The 19,471-nt window shown below is 42.9% G+C and overlaps 1 protein-coding gene across 2 annotated transcripts in view; it reads right to left on the bottom strand.

The window, feature by feature from the left end:
• mgat4a (alpha-1,3-mannosyl-glycoprotein 4-beta-N-acetylglucosaminyltransferase A) overlaps positions 1–19,471 on the bottom strand; it is a 293,401-nt gene that overhangs the window by 43,010 nt on the left and 230,920 nt on the right. For both annotated transcript variants that reach the window (XM_059963900.1, XM_059963901.1), the window contains exon 10: positions 4,646–4,753. In XM_059963900.1, coding sequence (XP_059819883.1) covers positions 4,646–4,753 — 108 coding nt within the window. The remainder of the gene's footprint in view (positions 1–4,645; positions 4,754–19,471) is intronic.

The following is a 19,471-nucleotide window of genomic DNA, read 5'->3' on the forward strand; positions in this document are numbered from 1 at the left end:
TAATTTTGCAACTCCGACACTGTGAAAGAAGACGGCATTGTGGACTATGAACTACAAAACTTAACATGCCATGGATATACTGCTGGTAAATAGGATTTGTACAGGTAGGTGCTTGACGGTCTGTCTGAACACGGTGGGACGATGAGACTGTTTCTGTGCTACACAACTCTGTGATATACAGATAAAGAGCTGGAAATGAGATGAGACTGATTCAGTGACTGTATGGAGCTCAAACCCCTAGGACAGACAAACAAGAAGAGGCTACGGGGATGCAAGTCAGAGACACAAAAGATTCTGAAAATGCTGGAATGTTGGCTGTTTATTTCCCAACACTGATGCTTCTCCGACCTGCTGAGTTCCACTAGTATTGTGTTGTGTGCCACTCAGGGATGAAGGTGATCAGTATCCTCTGTACATAGAGCAAATAGGATTCTTCATGGGTATAAAAATGTCAAGCTGCACCTTTCTAGGAAAACTGGTAAAAACTAGATTAAAAGGATACGTGGTTGCAGCATAAAGGACAGCCTCTTCCCTTTGCATTGTATATTGCCCATTTCAAAACTTTGATCACACCCGCTGAGAAAGGGCTCTGATGAAAAGATGCTGATTGGTTAAAGGTTCTGACTTTAAAATAGAAATTGCGTACTCTCACAGAATGGATTACTAAAAATACTAAACTTAAAGCTCCCCGGCAATGAGTAGAAGCTGACCCCAACCAGATAATTTATAAAGATGAGCCTTAATTGTGACATATACAATGAAATGTCCGTTGTACGTGGCCCAGCAGTGTCAACAGAGCTTTACCAAGAGGGATTTCTTGTAGGTCAGCAGCAGATATTTAAAAATGGAGCTTCGAGAGCGTTTGTCAATTGTACGTGGCCTATCAGCATTGTCAACCTCAGTAGTTGGGAAGATGTTGGAGTCAATCGTTAAGGAAGAGGTGATGGAGTACTCGGTGACACAGGACAAGATAGTACAAAGTCAGCATGGTTTTCTTCAGGGAAAATCCTGCCTGACGAACCTGTTGGAATTTTTTGAGGAGATTACAAGTAGGATAGATAAAGGGGATACAGTGGATGCTGTATATTTGGACTTTCAGAAGGCTTTTGACAAGGTGCCACACATGAGGCTGCTTACCAAGTTAAGAGCCCATTGTATTACAGGAAAGTTACTAACAAGGTTGGAGTATTGGCCGATTGGTAGGAGGCAGCGAGTGGGAATAAAAGGATCCTTTTCTGGTTGGCTGCCTGTGACCACAGGGGCCAGTGTTGGGAACACTGCTGTATATAAATGATTTAGATAATGAAATAGAGGCCTTTTTTGCCAAATTTTCAGATGATATGAAGATTGGTGGAGGGGCAGGTAGTGTTGAGGAAACAGGTAGAATGCAGAGGGACTTAGATTAGAAGAATGGGCAAGAAAATGGCAAATGAAATACAATGTTGGAAAATGCACAGTAATGCACTTTGGTAGTAAAAATAAACTTGTGGACTATTTTCTAAATGGGGAGAAAATCCAAAAATCTGAGATGCAAAGGGACTTGGAAATCCTTGTGCAGAACACCCTGATGGTTAACTTGCAGGTTGAGTTGGTGGTGAAGTAGGCAAATACCATGTTAGCATTCATTTCAAGAGGTCTAGAATACAAGAGCGGGGATGTGATGCTGAGGCTTTAGAAGGCACTAGTGAGGCCTCATCTTGAGTACTGTGATCAGTTTTGGGCTCCTGATCTAAGAGAAGATGTGTTGGCATTGGGAGGGTCCTGAGAAGATTCACAAAGGTGATTCCAGGAATGAAAGGGTTATCGTACGAGGAATGTTTAATGGCTCTGGGTCTGTATTCGCTGGAATTCAGAAGGATGAGGGGGGGGGGGGCTCTCATTGGAACCTTTCGAATGTTGAAGGGCTGGACAGAGTAGATGTGGAACAGATGTTTCCCATGGTGGGAGAGTCTAGGACAAGAGGGCACAGCCTTAGGATAGAGGGTTCCCTTTCAAAACGGAAATGCAGAGAAATTTCTTTAGCCAAAGGGTGGTGAATTTGTGGAATTTTTTGCTAGATTCAGTGGTGGAGGCCTGGTCGTTAAGGCAGAGATCGATAGGGTCTTGATTGGACATGGCATCAAAGGTTACGGGGAGAAGGCTGGGAACTGGGGTTGATGAGGAGAAAGGATCTGCCATGATTGAATGGCAGAGCTGTCTCGATGAGCCAGATGGCCTAATTCTGCTCCTATGTCTTACAGTCTTATAGAAAGATACAGTGAAATGCGTTGTTTGCATCCAATCAAATCGGTGAATACTGCGCTGTGGGCGGGCAGCTTACAAGTGTTGCCAAGGTCTTGTGCCAACTTAGCATGCCCTCAAGTTACTAACTGCACTTCTTTGGGAGGTGGGAGGAAACTGGAGCACCCAAAGGAAATGCACATGGCCATGTGAAGGATATACAAACTCCTTATGGGCAGCAACGGAAATCAAATGCCGATTGGTGATTGTTGGCGCTGTAGAGCGATCGCACTAACTGCTCTGCCACTGTGCCACCCACGGTTTCAGATTCCAGAGGGACATTAACATGAGCAGCCATCAACTGTGCGAAAAGTGACAACTACAAAGGTGGCTTTTCAGAATTTTTTTTGAGGGGGTGGGGCGGGTGGGTTCCACAAGAATCCAACCTGGGAACTTCACTTCATTACTGAATAAAAACCAGCGGTAAAAATGAAATTGTCAAAATATTTTGAGCAAAGAGGAATAGATGTGAAATCTGTATGGCAAAGTTACAAATATTTTCTTCCTTTTCAATAACTTCTGTTCATGATTTAGTTGGATTTAAACTAAATTTGCATACCAGAATTTACAGTTTATTTAAAAATGGATCCTATTTAAGGTCAGACTAAATGTCATGTGTACTTTATACTAATCTGGCAGTACATATCAAGTATAACAAACAACACTGCTTAAATTGCACTGGACAGACTACATTAAGCGCACGGGCCCCACTTTCATTGACTGCTTGGTACAATCCAGTACATATTATATCCGACACCTGCTGTACTTTCAAATAACTCACTGTTCAAAACAATTTGGAAATTTTTTTTTGACTGATCAGCACATTTCGATTGGACCCATTCCCCTGTGCCATGATTAATGTTTTGAAATTTACTCTACAGGATGAACGGGGGCTGGGAGAGCGGGGGGGAGGGATGGGGGGTGGAGAGCGGGGGGTGGAGGGGGGGCTGGAGAGGGGAGAGCAAGGGGGAGAGAGAGTGAGGGGAAGAGTGAGAGAGAGAGAGAGAGAGAGAGAGAGAGAAAGAGAGAGAGAGAGAGATTCATTATATTCCTTTTTCATTTTTATCTCTTTTGCTGCTATGTTTCACAGGACAATATAGCTTAGCTTTATTTATAGCCACAGTGAAACAAAAGAGTACACAGGTAGGCAGCTGGCACAGCTTCAGAAACCCATTTCAATCCCATCCTCTGGTACCCTCCACAGAGAGGGCATGTGTTCCTCATGACCACACTGGACTTCCCCCACATTCTCTCCTCCCTCGCTCCAAGGACGCGAGATGATGAAAGGTCTTGAGCCCAATTGTCAACTGTTCATTTCCCTCCATAGATGTTGCCCGACCTGCTCAATTCCTCCAGCACTCTCGTGTGCTGTTCCGGGTTTCCAGCAGCTGCAACCCCTTGGGGCTCCGAGCAGACAGGTTCATTGGCCGTTATAAATTGATGCCCGTGTGCTGGGAGGAGGTGATGGGAACGTGGAGCGAATTGGTTCAAAGGAAACTCAGTGGGGAGTAGGCATGAACAGGCATCCTCCAAGAGGACCACAACCACGTCGTTGGGTTTGGAGGCTTGTGTGCCTCAATGATCTGGAGAGCTATGTTGGGTGGAGTCAGGGCCTTTTGCTTTGACGCTTGATAGGGCCACTCATGTCAAACAGGTCAAAGGGTAGAGGCCAGATGAAGACTGACCCACACATCCTCCAGGTTCAGGGGTTCAGCTCAGGGCTAACAACCCTGAGTGGTAAAACAAATTTGTTACGGAAACAACAATGAAGAATCCTACATCTGAGTGCGCCAGTATTCCTGAGTCTCCACCCGGGATTTTCATGACTGACTGTAGTGAAAACTAAGGGGAAGCTACTTGCATGATGAAGGAAGCCCTGAACACTGCCAAGACCAAAACCAAAATTGGCTTTGTTGGTCAAGGACAGAGATGGAGGAACTGCATGGCTGCCTAAAATGCCAGTGGCATAACGGGAAGCAAGAGTAAGATGAGCAGGCAAACACTACATTGGCCAAAAACAACCTCCTTGTATGCTGTATGAAAAGGTGGAAGTATCTTGCTTGCAGGGCTCACAGTAGCTGCGGTTTGCTTTCATCTCTGAAGTTTCTTAATGCATTAGAATTGATCCAGGATTTTGAACACAGTGAGGAAGCCTCTATAGACACAACACTGTTTGAGTGGATCAAGACTAAGGCAATTAAGTACTCTGCTTTTTTCTTCATACTGGTACTAGCATATAAACTGCAGGAGGATATTACATTTGAACTGCTAAGGATAATCTTGATTAAAATACACAATTAACACCTATCACATTCTCTATTTACTAGTCTCTAAGAGGTGAAAAGCAGTTAAAAATGGTACTCACAGTCAACTTCTGAATCTTGCCCGCCAGTGACGAATGCAATCCAACGTGCTGGAAAAGAGATGGTCTGAATCGAATCCTGATGTTAGACTTCTGCCGTTCACAGTGTTTCTAAAAACACAAAATAAATGGTTATTAGAATCTGAACTAATGCTCCAAGCAGTGTTAAGCAGTTGAGATTAAAAACAGGCAAATATAAATATCACTGGAGAACTGTATTGCTCCCTTTCCTATTACACAGTTTCAATTTTTAATTGTATTTGGCTAAAATGATTTGACCATTTCATTTGAAACTCATGCATAAAAATGAATAAAGAATGACTTAACGTCATCGCCTGCAGTAAAAGGCATTAGTACCACAAGGGAATTTATTAGAGAAGAAAGATATGTAATTAGTGGGCAGAGAAAATATGGATTAAATTTGGTTGGAAGAAACAAAACAAGGCCTGAATTAAGAGTTGTACTTCTCATTGATTGCAAGTAAACAACATCATCTCATTGGGATCAGTTCTGAGATCAGAGATGCCTTACGCATATAAACTTGCCTTTATATAGCACCTTTCAAAATGTCCAAAGGCACTTTAATGTACTTTCTAAAGTGTTTCTACTGCTATAATGTAGGAAAAAATGACATTTAATTTGCACTCAGTAATGTTTTATCAACAGCAACATGATAATGATCACATATTCCGGTTATTTAAACAAAATACTGATCAAGTGAGAAGTACAGGCCAAGCATCTGGGAACACTTCCCTGATTTTCAAACAAAAAATGTGCCAAGATATCTTTCATCATTCACCCAGAACAGGGTTTAGCTTCTTTTTCGGGAATTACGGACAGCACAACACTACTAGGGCATTATCCTGGACTGCCAGCTTGGATATATATGTTTACACCTCATGAGTAAAAAAGGCTAAGTCCATTATTAAGGACCTCTATGACCCAGGATAGGGATCATTGCTACTATCAAGGAGAAGGTACAGGAGCTTGAAGACACACAATCAAGGTCTCAGGAATAGTTTCTTCACCTCTACCACCGGATTTCTGAATGGACAGTAAATCCATGAACACTATCTCATTATTTTTTTCTCGTCTCTTTTAGCACAACTTATTTAATTCTTAATTAATATTTATTGTAATTTATATTTTATAACTATATATTGCATTGTACTGCTGCCCCAAAATAACAAATTTCATGACATATGCCAGTGATATTGAACCTGATTCTGATGAGGACTTGAATATTGAAATGAGACACAAGAGATTCTGGAAATCATAAGCAACATGCTCCAAAATTATGGAGGGACTCAGGAAGGTCACAGCCCAAATAGTCAACTGTTTATTCCCCTCCATAGAGGCTGCCTGGCCTGTAATACTTAAATTGTTCTTAATAAATGAACCTGCAAGAATTGTTTCAGAGAGCTGGCATTTTGTTCTTGACTAAATGTAAAGGCAGTTGAGTAGATAAGTTATTTGGAGTTTGGAGTCCTGGACTGCTCCTCAGATAGCCATATTACTATAAGACATTGGGAGCAGAATTACACCGTTCAGCCTATAAAGTCTACTCTACAATTTGCTCATGGCTGATTTATTATCACTCTCAAACCCATTCTTCTCTTCATTATATTTTATTAAACAGTAAAATGTCTGCAGTGGACTGGAAGTACAGAAATATAAAAGATTTTTCAGATGTTGGAACTCCAAAGCAAAATACACACAAAATGCTGGAAGAACTCAGCAGGTCAGGCAGCATCTATGCAGGGGAATAAACAGTCAGAGTTTCATTGCGAGTCCTGATGATGGGTCTTGGCCCAAAGCATCAACTGTTCATTTACCTCCACAGATGGTGCACTTGACTTGCTGAGTTCCACCAGCATTTTGTGTGTTTTGAACTTTGAACTTTCTGAAATAGTCTAGACTTGCTATCGGTAGCAAGGATTAAGAGAGACACCTTACAGAGCTGGGTTAACCCTGTTACACTCTAAAATTGAGTGTACTGGTAATATCGTAGATGCAAAGGCAAAGTAATTTTGACAAGGGTGAAATAGGCAAACATAGGGAAGAAATGGAATTCAATGTCTTTGCAAGGGCTGTGAGCAAAGCGAACAGGGAAGGTTCTGGAATACTATGCTGGAAAGTGAGGAGTATGAGAAACAGTGAGAACAAGTACAAAGTTCAAAGAAAATTTATTATCTAAGTACATATTGTATGCTTTAAGATTTATTTGTTTGCAGGGACAAAAGAAATATAATTTATGAAAATTTAAACATAAACAAACACTGACAACCAATGTGTAAAAGAAGGCAAGCTGCAAATAAAAATAGTACTGAGAAAATGATTTGTAGAGAATTCTTGACAGTGAGTCTATAGGTCATAGAATTAGTTCAGAGTACCTTTCAAACATAGAGCTCAGCAGGCCAGTTATCAAAGTTCAAAAAGTTCAAGGCAAATTTATTATCGAAATACGTATACGCCAGCATGTACTACCCTGAGATTCATTTTCTTGTAGGCATTCACAGAACAAAGAAATACAACAGAATCAATCAGAAACTACACAGAAATAAAGACTGACAAACCACCAAAATGCAAAAGACGACAAACTGTGCAAAATACGAAATAAATAAATAATCCCGAGAATGTGAATTGTAGAGTCCTTGAAAACGAATCTACAGGTTGTGGAATCAGTTCAGATTTGAGGTGAGTGAAGTTCCTTAGCGATTCAGGAACAGCTTCTTCCCTTCTGCCATCTGATTCCTGAATGGACTTTGAAGCTTTGGACACCACTTCACATTTTTTAATACACAGTATTTTTTTTGCATATTTTTTAAATTATCTATTCAATATAGGTAATTGATTTACTTGCTTATTTATTATGATTTATTTTATTTAAACATAGAACATAGAATAGAAAAAAATATTATTAATTTTTTTCTCTCTCTCTGCTAGATTATGTATTGCATTGAACCGCTGCTGCTAAGTTAACCAATTTCACGTCACATACCGGTGATAATAAACCTGATTCTGATTCTCCATGCTGGTTCAGGAGCCTGATGATTGTAGGGTTATAACTGCTCCTGATCCTGGTGGCTTGGGATTCTAGGCTTCTGCACCTCCTGCCTGATGGCAGTAGTAAGAGGAGGGCATGGGTTATTGGATTTGTTGGAACTTTTGCCCAAAAACTTAGTCAAAGATCAATGTTACTGAGATCTTCAGAGAGGTGAGAAAAAGGGATGGAAAGATACAGGGAGGGAATTCCAGAATCTGGACACAGCTACCATCAGAATGATTTAAAAAAAGAACAATTAGTAGAATGGAATCCAAAGACAGTAGTGATCTCAGTATTTTGTGAGAGAGAAAGGACACGGGAGAAGTGATATGGGAAGGGGGAATGGGAGAAAAGAGAATACAAAATACCCCTGGGAATACAAAAAAGAAACACAAGCCAAGGAAGAATTTATTCTAATAACCAAATAAAGAAATGTAACATAAAAGTGAAATGTGGACTTTTCCTCAGGTGAAACATGTCACATTAGCAAATCTTATACTGTAAGGTTAGAACTTGCAAACCTCCAATTTTCCATATCCCAATACCTGCAGACTATATTTTTAAGAAACCAATTTTACCTTAACCTGAGAATGTAAGCTAGCAAAATATACAAATATGCAATGGTAAACTTCATAACTAAATGGTTACTGATCAACCACCAATACATTAACTGAGCAAACATCATTTAGAGGCTTGATTTACACATGAAGACAACACTCCTTTCCAGTGCTGTGAATACTGCAAGTTTGCAGTAAATATATCTTCCACAAAGACCTTGAGCAACCTACAGCATAATCAAAGGACAGTTCCTCCCCCAGGTTAAAGCAGGGTTCCGCTCCTGTAACTGGAGCAGTTTGCAAGTTGGAAATGGAGCTGTGGACTGAGTTCCCACATGCTAGAAGGTGCCTCCATCTTCACAGCAACCAACAAGTCCATCCCAAACACTTGCTGCTATGTATGAGCTGTACCTGAGCCAGGTGGTCATAAACCGGGGAGGACCTGTAGAAAGAATATTTTGTTAATTACGTGTACACTAATGTCCACCAGATGAGGAAATATGCCTTCCTTATTCACTCTGGTCTCCAGGTGATTCCTCACTCAAGGAGATGAGCCTGAAGCACTTCACTTCAGGTTTGGCAAAACATACTGCCACGAGCACTAACATCCACTTCCTGTGAACAAAATAATTTTAAAAGGTGGCATAAATTAGGTACCTGTCAGAGTCCTGCTACTGGTGATGGATTTGATTATTTTGGATACAGTGACACAAAGAAAGAAATACACACACTTTTGCAAGAAGCACTGGGTACTCTCACATGCCAATAAAATAATTTTATGGCACTGGTATTAAAAGTTGCCATCATTCCTGCATACGTATACAGCTGGGCAGCCGGTGCAATAAATAAAACTTACATCAATTCTATTGTGCAGTCAAAAAGTCTGAAACTGGTTCCACATCATAAATTTTAATGCAGCATTAAATAACAAAACCCATACATGTATAATCAACTCTAATGACCCTTCGTGCTATTTTAAATGGGTCTTATATTAATCTCTGAGAGTAAATGCTGCCATGTTGTTCTCCACTCTCAAGGGCAAACCACCAGATTTCAGAGGAGGTTGGGGAGGTTAACATGCTTGCCTTTGTTAATCGAGGCATGGAGATCAAAAGGCAGGAAGTTATATTGCAGCTTTGTAAAACTCTAGTTAGGCTGCATCTAGAACATTGCACAGAGTTCTGGTTTCCCCGATACAGGAAGAATGCTGAGGCTTTGGAGAGGGTGCAAAAAAGTTTTCCAGGATATGTACACGACGCTGGAAGAACTCTGCAGGTCAGGCAGCATCCGTGAGAAAAGAGTAGCCAACGTTTCGGGCCGAGACCCTTCACCAGGAATGGGTTGGTAAAGTTTTCCAGGATGTTGCCTGGATTAGAGGGCATGTGCTGTGATGAGAGATTAGACAAACTTGGGTTGTTTTCTCTGGAGTGGCAGAGGCTGAGGGGAGGTCTGATAGAGGTTTATAAAATTACAAGAGCATAGACAAAGCAGACAGCCAGTACCTTTTCTCCCCCAGGGTTGAAATATCTAATACCAGAGGGCATGCATTTAAGGTGAGAGGGGGTAATATCAAAGGAGACGAGAGGGTCAAGTTTGCTCTTCTTTTTAAAAGAGTGGTGGGTGCATGGAATTTACTTCACAGAGACAGATACCTTCGGGACTTTTGAGTGACATTGCGATAGGTACGTGAATGTCAGGAAAATTGAAGAATATGGACATTGTGAGGGCAGAAGAGATTAGTTTAGGTATCCATTTGATTATTAATTTAATTCGTTCAGCAGACCATCGTGGGCTGAAGGGCCTGTTCCTGTGCTACACTGTACTCAGTTCCACTCACCAGCTCTACAACTCACAGATCTGAAGAAGCAATCACAGGAAGGCATCGGTTTATAACGAATGCCCAGTTTTTAAACCACCAACTTGCATATGAATGCCTGCAAAGGACAATTTGGATTAATAAGGAAAGAGAAAATAAGCTGGAAATATAAAATAGTAGTAAGTTTCTATAGATATGCAAAAAACACCCCAATTAGCACAGATTGTATTGGTTCAAAAGAGAGCCAGGGGAATTACTAATGGAAAACTAAGATACAGCAGGTGAGTACTTTGCATTAGTCTTATCTCTAGAGAATACAAGAAATGGGCCAGAGTTGCTGTAAAAGTTGAATTGGAAGGGAGAGAGGAATTCAGGAGAATTACAAATAACCAGAGCAGCTGCTCTCAGCAAATGGCTGGAGCTGGTCTTTGTTTTTCATTTTTTATTACCGAGGTACATCGAAAAACTTGCCTTGATTACCATCCATACGGATCAATCCATTATGCTGAGGTAAAACAAGAACAGTGCAAAATGAGGTGGTACAGTATAGACGACGTACAGTGCAGGGAGACAGTAAAAGGCAAAGCCACCAGGTAGACTGACGTCTAGAGTCCATCTTGTCATACAAGGAGACAGTTCAACAGTCGCTTAACAGTGGAATAGAAGCTGTCCCTGAGGCTGGTGGTTTGTGATTTCAGGGTTTTATACCTTCTCCCCCAATGGGTAGAGGAAGAGGAGGGAACATACGGGATGTGTGGGGTCTTTGATTATGCCGGCTGCTTTACCAAGGCAGTAATAAGTGGTACACAGTCCATGGGGTGGGGGGAGGTCGGTTCCTGTAACGTTCTGAGCTGTGTCCACAACTCTCTGCAGTTTCTTATGGTCAGTTGCCACACCAGGGATCTGATTAGGGAAAAATTGGTCAGAGTCCAAGGGGCATGCTACACTTCTTCAGCGACCTGAAGTTGTAGAAGTGCTGGTGAGTGGCAGCTGGTCGTGGTATCAGTCTGGTTGGACTAGGATAGGTTCACATGGAACTTGATGCTCTCAACCTCGGCACTATTGATGTAAACGGAAGCATGGGCACTGCTCCGCTTTTTGAAGTCAGTGACCAGCTCTTTTGCTTTGCTGACATCAAGAGAAAGACTGTTGTCATGACACCATGTCACTAGGCTGTCCACCTCCCTACTGCACTCCAACTCACTGTTATTTGAGATTCAGCCCACTGTAGTGCTGTCATCAGAAACTGAAGGGTGAGGTTAGAGCAGAATTAGCCCGTGCAGCCATGTCTGTACATGGAATAGAGTAGGAAGTCCAGGATGCAGCCTTGAAGGGCACAAGTGTTGAGGATAATTGTGGTGGAAGTGCTGTTGCCCATCCTTACTGATTCCAGTCTGTTGGTCAGGAAGTTAAGTATCCATTTGCAAAGACAGGTATTGAGTCCCAAATTCAGGAGTTTAGAGATGGGTTTGCTTGGAATTATAGCATTGAAGGTGGAGCTACAGTCAACAAACACTAGTCTAATATAGTGTTTAATTAGCATCTAATATAGATGTCTTTACTGTTCGGTTACTCCAGATATGAGTGTAGGCCAAGGTCATGGCATCTGACGTGGTCCTGTTTCTGTAGGTGAATTGCAGTGGGCCGAGGGTACCTGGAATGCTGGAGTTAATATGTGCCCTGAACAGCCTCTTAAAGCACTTCATGATGGTGGATGCTGGAGGAATCCACCACACACAAAATGTTGGCGGAACTCAGCAGGTCAGGCAGCATCTATGGAAAAGAGCACAGTCAATGTTTTGGGTTGAGACCCAGTACTGATGAATGGTCTTAGCAGAAAACGTCGGCAGTACTTTTTTCCATAGCTGCTGCCTGATCTGCTGAGTTCCTCCAGAATTGTGTGTATGTTGCTTGGATTTCCAGCATCTGCAGATTTTCTCTTGCTCGTGATGATGGATGTCAGAGCCACTGAATAGTAGTCATTAAGGCGCAGCACCTTGTTTATATTTATTAGATACTGGGGATGGGTGAGTTCTCGGCTGGACATCCTGCTCACTTATGGAAGGTGAAACATCTCCCATAGCCTCTCCTTTCTCGGTGCAGTGATCACCACAGGACACTGTTCGGCTTGCAATTCAGGAGATCACTTGCATATACCCTCTTCTACACTGCTGTTCTCATAGCAATGCCTTCATGTGGAGTCCCTGCTCTTACTAAGTGTTCTATGTCACGGCGCAACAAAGCGCCTAGTGGCATAAATGGGCAGGCGGGCAGGCTGGGTTCATCAGCTTTGGTTCGCGGCCAGCCTAGGAGAAGGACAACTCTGATTCCAAACCCAGGCAGATGGGACTCGTTAGCCTTGCCAGGAGAAGGAAAACTCCGATACTCAACCTACTGCCTTGTGATTGCCGCAGCTCACTCTGCCATTGTGGAATGTCCTCCTGCCTAAAGAGTGGAATCGGTTCATGTGCGCTGATCCTCACTATCACAAGTGGGAAGAGAAGTCCCTATGGTGACTGAGATTCTTTTCCTCCTCCTGATCTTCGCAAGCGAAGAACCAGCCACCAGCATCATCACTGGGATGATAATGTTCTTCTTAAAACAGGTGGGAACCTCAGACTGAAGGTGGTACACACAGGATCTAAGGACACAGGCACGGGCACCATCTGGGCCAAATGATTTCCGTAGGATCACTCTCAAGAAGACAGATCTTGCTTCTGCAATAGTGAATACGGGTTCAACTGCATTGGCTTCTAATGGGCAGGCTGGTAATATTCCATTCCCCTTCTTTTCAAAACGTTCATAGAAAACATTAAGCTTATCAAGAAGGCATGCACTGTTGTTGGCAATGCTGTCTGACTTCTGTTTATAGCCTGTTATAGCTTGTATATCCTGCCACAACTGATGGCTAGTCTGGGACTCTAGTTTGGACAGGAATAATCTCTTGGCATCCCCAGATGCTACACAGAGGATGTATCTTGATTGCTTGTGAAGGTCAGTGTCACTTGATTTGAATACAACAGTCCTAGACTTCAGTAGGGCATGGACCTCCCAGTTGATCCATGGTTTCTGGTTTGGGAACACCTGGCCTGTCCTCTTTTGTACACAGTCCTCAACACACTTGCTGATAAAATCCATGAGGGTGGTGACATACTCATCTAGGCGGGTGCCAAGTCTTTGAACATGGGTCAGTCTACTGACTCAAAGCAGTCATGTAGAAGCTCATCTGCTTCCTCAGACTATTACTGAATCAGAATCAGAATTGGGTTTATTATGACCAGCATGTGACGTGAAATTTGTTAACTTAGCAGTAGCAGTTCAATGCAATACATAATTACAGAGAGAGAGAGAAAAAAAACATAATAAATAAACAAGTAAATCAATTATGTATATTGAATAGATTGTTAAAAATGTGCAGAAATAGAAATACTGCATATCAAAAGTGAGGTAGTGTCCAAAGCTTTTAAGTCCATTCAGGAATTGGATGGCAGAGGGGAAGAAGCTGTTCCTGAATCGCTGAGTGTGTGCCTTCAGGCTTCTGTACCTCCTATCTGGTGGTAACAGTGAGAAAAGGGCATGCTCTGGGTGCTGGAGGTCTTTAATAATGGACGCTGCCTTTCTGAGACACTGCTCCCTAAAGGTGTCCTGGGTATTTTGTAGGCTAGTGCCCAAGATGGAGCTGACTAGATTTACAACTTTCTGCAGCTTCTTTCGGTCCTGTGAAGTAGCCCCTCCGTACCAGACAGTGATGCAGCCTGACAGAATGCTCTCCATGGTACAACTATAGAAGTTTTTGAGTGTATTTGTTGACATGCCAAATCTCTTCAAACTCCTAATAAAGTATGGCTATGGCTTTCTGCACTGGATCCTCCCATTTCAGCTTCAGTTTGTCTGCAGGGAGAAGGAGCACAGCCTGGTGATCTGAACTACTGAAGTGTAGATGGGGCAGCTCAGCAGGTGATTTTCATGGACTGTGGGCTAATAAGACTTCATCCTGAGTCTCAAACAAAGCTGGTGAAATGATGCATCAGTAGAAATTTCCTGAAATTTCCCAGTGAGAAGCAGCCAGAGTCAAAAAGTATAAAGTGTAAGGTATAGCAGCCATGAATACAAATAGGAACTAGTCTTTGGTCTTGGATAAGGATGGTAGCATGAGTGAACACCACTGCAAATACAGCAATCCCTCAATACAGTGGTAGGCAGCTGTTTTGAGTGCATAGATTCCTAACAAATGTGTTTGAATGTTCAGAGATGTTCTTGTCGCTTTAGATGTGCTCCCATTATAAGTATAATATTCTACAGAACCCAAGTGTGGAAGTGAAGTAATTGTAACCATTGAAAATGTATTTCATCACCAGCTGTAACGTTGTGCTTAGTGAATATAAAACCTTAACATTTTGAGTTTGGAGGGATCCTTCCTCAAGATTCTCCCAACAGATCCCATCTGGATATCTGTTTGTATTACTGAATTAAGACCAGTTACATCTACATTCCTGGTCTCTGTGTGGCTCATTCAAAGTCACAATAATAATCAGCCAAAGCCAGTGTAGCTTCAAAAATTTTTGACCAGTTTATTGGAATACTTTGAAGTAATATGTGCTGTAGGTAAAGTAAACCTGGTGGATACACTGCACTTTCCAGAACTACTTTCTACTACTTTTCCCGAAGGTATTGATAAGGTGATGACCACAAGATATAGGAGGCAGAGTTAGGCCATTTGGCCCATCAAGCCTATTCCACAATTGAATGTTATTGAATATAGTGTTACAGTTACAGAGAAAGTGCAGTTTAAGTTGACAGATGAGGTGCAAGGGTCATGATGAGGTATGCAGAGATCAAAAGTTCATCATTAACATACAAGAGTCTTGTAACAATGGGAGAAAGTGTCCTAGAGCCTGGCAGTGCATGTTTTCAAGTTGATAATTGCTTCGAGCATTCATAGTGTGAATATAGTACTTCCTCATGACCACCATTAACTACCTTCAGGTGAGAAGGCTGCAGACTGGAGTTTAAAAATTACCTTCCTGCAAATTCCTTTTAATTAGAATAATCAATGTCCGGATACCATGATCTTAGACTGCTCTGCATTTATATTTCACTGGGGGCAATACTGGACTGTACAGAGGGGTTTTAAAGTCAAAATTATACTCCATAGATACAGGATCTTCAATCCAATGAGTTCATGCTAACCATGAAGCACAAATCTCCACTGTTGTTGTGGCTGAGTGCCGTCGAGTCATTGTCGACTCACGAGTAGTGTAATTGTCCACAGAGTTTTCATGGCAAGATACGGAAGTAGATTTCTTCTGCACAGATACTGCTGCCATCCAGGTTAGGATCTGGCCAGATTCAAACTTAGGACCATCCGCCTTGAAGTCCAGTGCTGATGCCACTACACCATCGGCCAGCCCAATACCACTGTATTCTCCCCATCAGCTTCCTCCAGATTCAACCACTTAACTACAGCAGGGGGAATTTATAGTGGTCAATTAATCTACCAACCCACACATCTGGAAGAAACCAGAGCACCCCGAGGAAACCTATATGATATCAGTGGGAATGCATAATCTCCACACAGATAACAACCGAGGTCAGAATTGAACCAGCATCACTGAGAGTGGTGATGCAGAAGCCACACTAGTTGTCACTGTGTCCTGCTCAATGACATCTTACACAGCTTTGAACACAAGTTTGACTTCCTGAGGGAGCTTAGTTCAATGCAGTAGAGACATAAATAAATGTGCCCCACAGTGATAAAAGCCACATCATAGGGAACCTTAACTCATACTCAGACTCTGCCAGTTCATTCATACTCATCTGCGAGCTAGTTCTACATAAGCTCTGAAAAGCTTCAACCTTTTATCCAATTCATTCATGGTCTCATCCCCTCCCTACCTCAGTAACACTTTTCTGCCCTACAACCCAGGTCAAGGTCAAAGTACATTTATTATCAAAGATGTATACTTCATTCAACCTTCAGATTCTCCTTCTTACAGGCAGCTACAAAACAAAGAAACCGAACAAAACCCATAAAAACAAAAGAAGACCAAACAACCAAAGTGCAGAGAGAAAAAAAGGGGGAAAAATGTGCAAACAATAAAAGCAAGCAAATAGTATTCAAAAATAAAGTGCACAAAAGTGAGTTCATACTGTGATAGTTGCAGGCCACAGCTACAGTTCAGTGCAGTGCAGTGCAGGAAGGTAGATTACGATCTGAATGGTGTCAAGTTAGGAAAAGCGGAAGTACAACGAGATCTAGGTGTCCTTGTTCATCAGTCAATGAAAGCAAGCATGCAGGTACAGCAGGCAGTGAAGAAAGCTAATGGCATGTTGGCCTTCATAACAAAGGGAGTTGAGTAGAGGAGCAAAGAGGTCCTTCTGCAGTTGTACAGGGCCCTGGTGAGACCACACCTGGAGTATTGTGTTCAGTTTTGGTCTCCAAATTAATAGCAAGAAAAACATTCTTGCTATTGAGGGAGTGCAGCGTAGGTTCACGAGGTTAATTCCCGGGATAGCAGGACTGTCATATGTTGAAAGATTGAAGCGACTGGGCTTGTATACACTGGAATTTAGAAGGATGAGAGGGGATCTGATTGAAACATATAAGATTATTAAGGGATTGGACACGCTGGAGGCAGGAAGCATGTTCCCAATGTTGGGGGAGTCCAGAACCAGAGGCCACAGTTTAAGATTAGCGGTGGGCCATTTAGATCAGAGTTGAGGAAAAACTTTTTCACCCAGAGTTGTGGATCTATGGAATGCTCTGCCTCAGAAGGCAGTGGAGGCCAATTCACTGGATGCTTTCAAGAAAGAGTTAGATAGAGCTCTTAAAGATAGCGGAGTCAAGGGATATGGGGAGAGGGCAGGAATGGGGTACTGATTGTGGATGATCAGCCATGATCACAGTGAATAGTGGTGCTGGCTCAAAGGGCCGAAGGGCCTACCTGCAACTATTATCTATTGAAATGAGTTTACCTTGCGGAGTAACAAGTTGAAGTTCAGCGTGGAGACGAGTAAACCTTGCAGAGCAGTGATTGGAACCAGCCCGTATCTTGCCTCAGGCACCAACCAGTTACAATGCTGTACTTCAGTTCTGGTCTACTCAGTAATCCCATTCAGCCCTACAATCCAGCTACAATATTGTACTTCAGTTCTGGCCTGGTTTGCATCCCTAATATTTTTGCCTCGCTACCAGTGACCATGTTCTTAGCTGCCTGAAAGAGATCGGGATCCAGGGGAAAGAGAAGGCCATTTAAATGGGAAAATGTGGAGATTTACTTCCCAATCCTAGTTTACAACCTTGCTTTTAGTACACCCAGGTCAGTGAAAAGCAACAAGGGAATTTACTCTGTTATTATTAAGCAGCATTTGGCCCCCCTCAATCACGCGGACCAGTGCTTTGGGCTCCCATTGATTGACAGATGACACTAAAGTGTCAGATGTAATCAACACACACAAAATGCTGGTGGAACGCAGCAGGCCAGGCAACATCTATAAGGAGAAGCACTGTCGATGTTTCGAGCCGAGACCCTTCATCAGGTCTTGACGAAGGGTCTCGGCCCGAAACGTTGACATTGCTTCTCCTTATAGATGCTGCCTGGCCTGCTGTGTTCCACCAGCATTTTGTGTGTGTTGTTTGAATTTCCAGCATCTGCAGATTTCCTCGTGTTTGTCAGATGTAATATCAGGTTTTCTTTTAAATGCCCACTGCAGGAGGAAAATATCATTTTCTGACTCTGACTTGCTATCAAATAAACTGCAAAAATTAAACAAAAATGAACTCGGGTTAAAACATAGAAGATTACATCACAGTACAGGCCCTTTAGCCCACGGTGTTGTGCCAACCTTTTAACCTATTCTCAGATCAATGTAACCCTTTTCACGTACATAACCCTCCATTTAAAAAAAAATCTTCCATATGCCTATCCAGAAGTTTCCTAAATGTCCCTCATGTATCTGCCTCTACCACTACCATTCGCCCAGGATCCATCCGCCCACCACTCTCTGTGTAAAGATCTTACTTCTGACATTGCCCCTGTATTTTTCTGCAATGACTTTGAAATTATACCCCTCAGATTAGCTAGTTCTGCCCTGGGGAAAAAATCTCCAGTCATCCACTCAATCCCACTTTCTCCAGACCAAGGGTGTAGCTACAGGCACTTGCATGGGCCTGACTCTTTGTGGGTTATGTGAAACAGTCTATGCTCCAAATCTATACTGGTACTGCTCCCCAACTTTTCCTTCGAAATATTGACGACTACATTGGTGCTGCTTCCTGCACCCATGCTGAGCTCGTCAATTTCATTGACTTTGCCTCTAAGTTTCACCCAACCCTCAAATTCACTTGGTCCATCTTGGACATTTCCCTCCCCTTTCTCGATCTCTCAGTCTCCATCTCTGGAGACAGACTGTCCACTGACATCTTCTATAAACCCACTGACTCCCATAACTACCTTGATTATACCTCTTCCCACCCCGCCAAATGCAAAAATTCTATTCCCTTTTCCCAATTCCTCCGTTTCCGCCACATCTGCTCCCAGGATGAGGCTTTCCATTCCAGGACATCCAAAATGTCCTCTTACTTTAAGAATCGTGGTTTCCCTTCTGCCGTCATCAATGATGCCCTTACCTGCATCTCCTCCATTTCCTGCACTTCAGTCCTTACCCCAACCTCCCGTCACCACAACAGGGACTGTTTTCCCCTTGTCCTCACCTACCACCCCACCAGCCTCCTGATCCAGCATAATATCCTCCACAACTTCCACCACCATCAACAGGACCCCACCACTAAGGACATCTTTCCCTCTCTACCCCTCTCTGCTTTTCACAGGGATTGTTCCCTCCACGACTGCCTGGTCTACACGCCCCTCTCCACAGAGCTCCCACCTGGCACTTACCCCTGCAAGTGTAAGTGTTACACCTGTCCCTACACCTCATCTCTTACCACCATTCAGGGCCCCAAACAGTCCTTCCAGGTGAGGCAACACTTCATTTGTGAGTCTGTTGGGGTCATCTATTGCATCTGGTACTCCTGGCGCAGCCTCCTCTACATCGGTGAGACCTGACGCAGATTGGGGGACCGCTTCGTCGAGCACCTATGCTCTGTCCGCCACAACAGACAGGATCTCCCAGTTGCCACTCACTTCAACTCTTCTTCACATTCCCATTCAAATACGTCCATACATGGTCTCCTCTACTGCCATGATGAGGCCAAACTTTGGTTGGAGGAACAACATCTCATATACCGTCTAGGTAGTCTCCAGCCCCTTGGTATGAACACCAAATTCTCCAACTTCCAGTAATTCCCTCCCTCTCCCTTCCCCCATCCCACCTTCACTCTGTCTCCTCTTCTAGCTGCCTGTCACCTCTCATGACTCTGCCTTCTTCTAATACCCATAGTGCTTTCCCCT

Source organism: Hypanus sabinus, chromosome 3 (genome assembly GCF_030144855.1).
Source record: "Hypanus sabinus isolate sHypSab1 chromosome 3, sHypSab1.hap1, whole genome shotgun sequence".
In the NCBI taxonomy this organism is placed as follows: domain Eukaryota; kingdom Metazoa; phylum Chordata; class Chondrichthyes; order Myliobatiformes; family Dasyatidae; genus Hypanus; species Hypanus sabinus.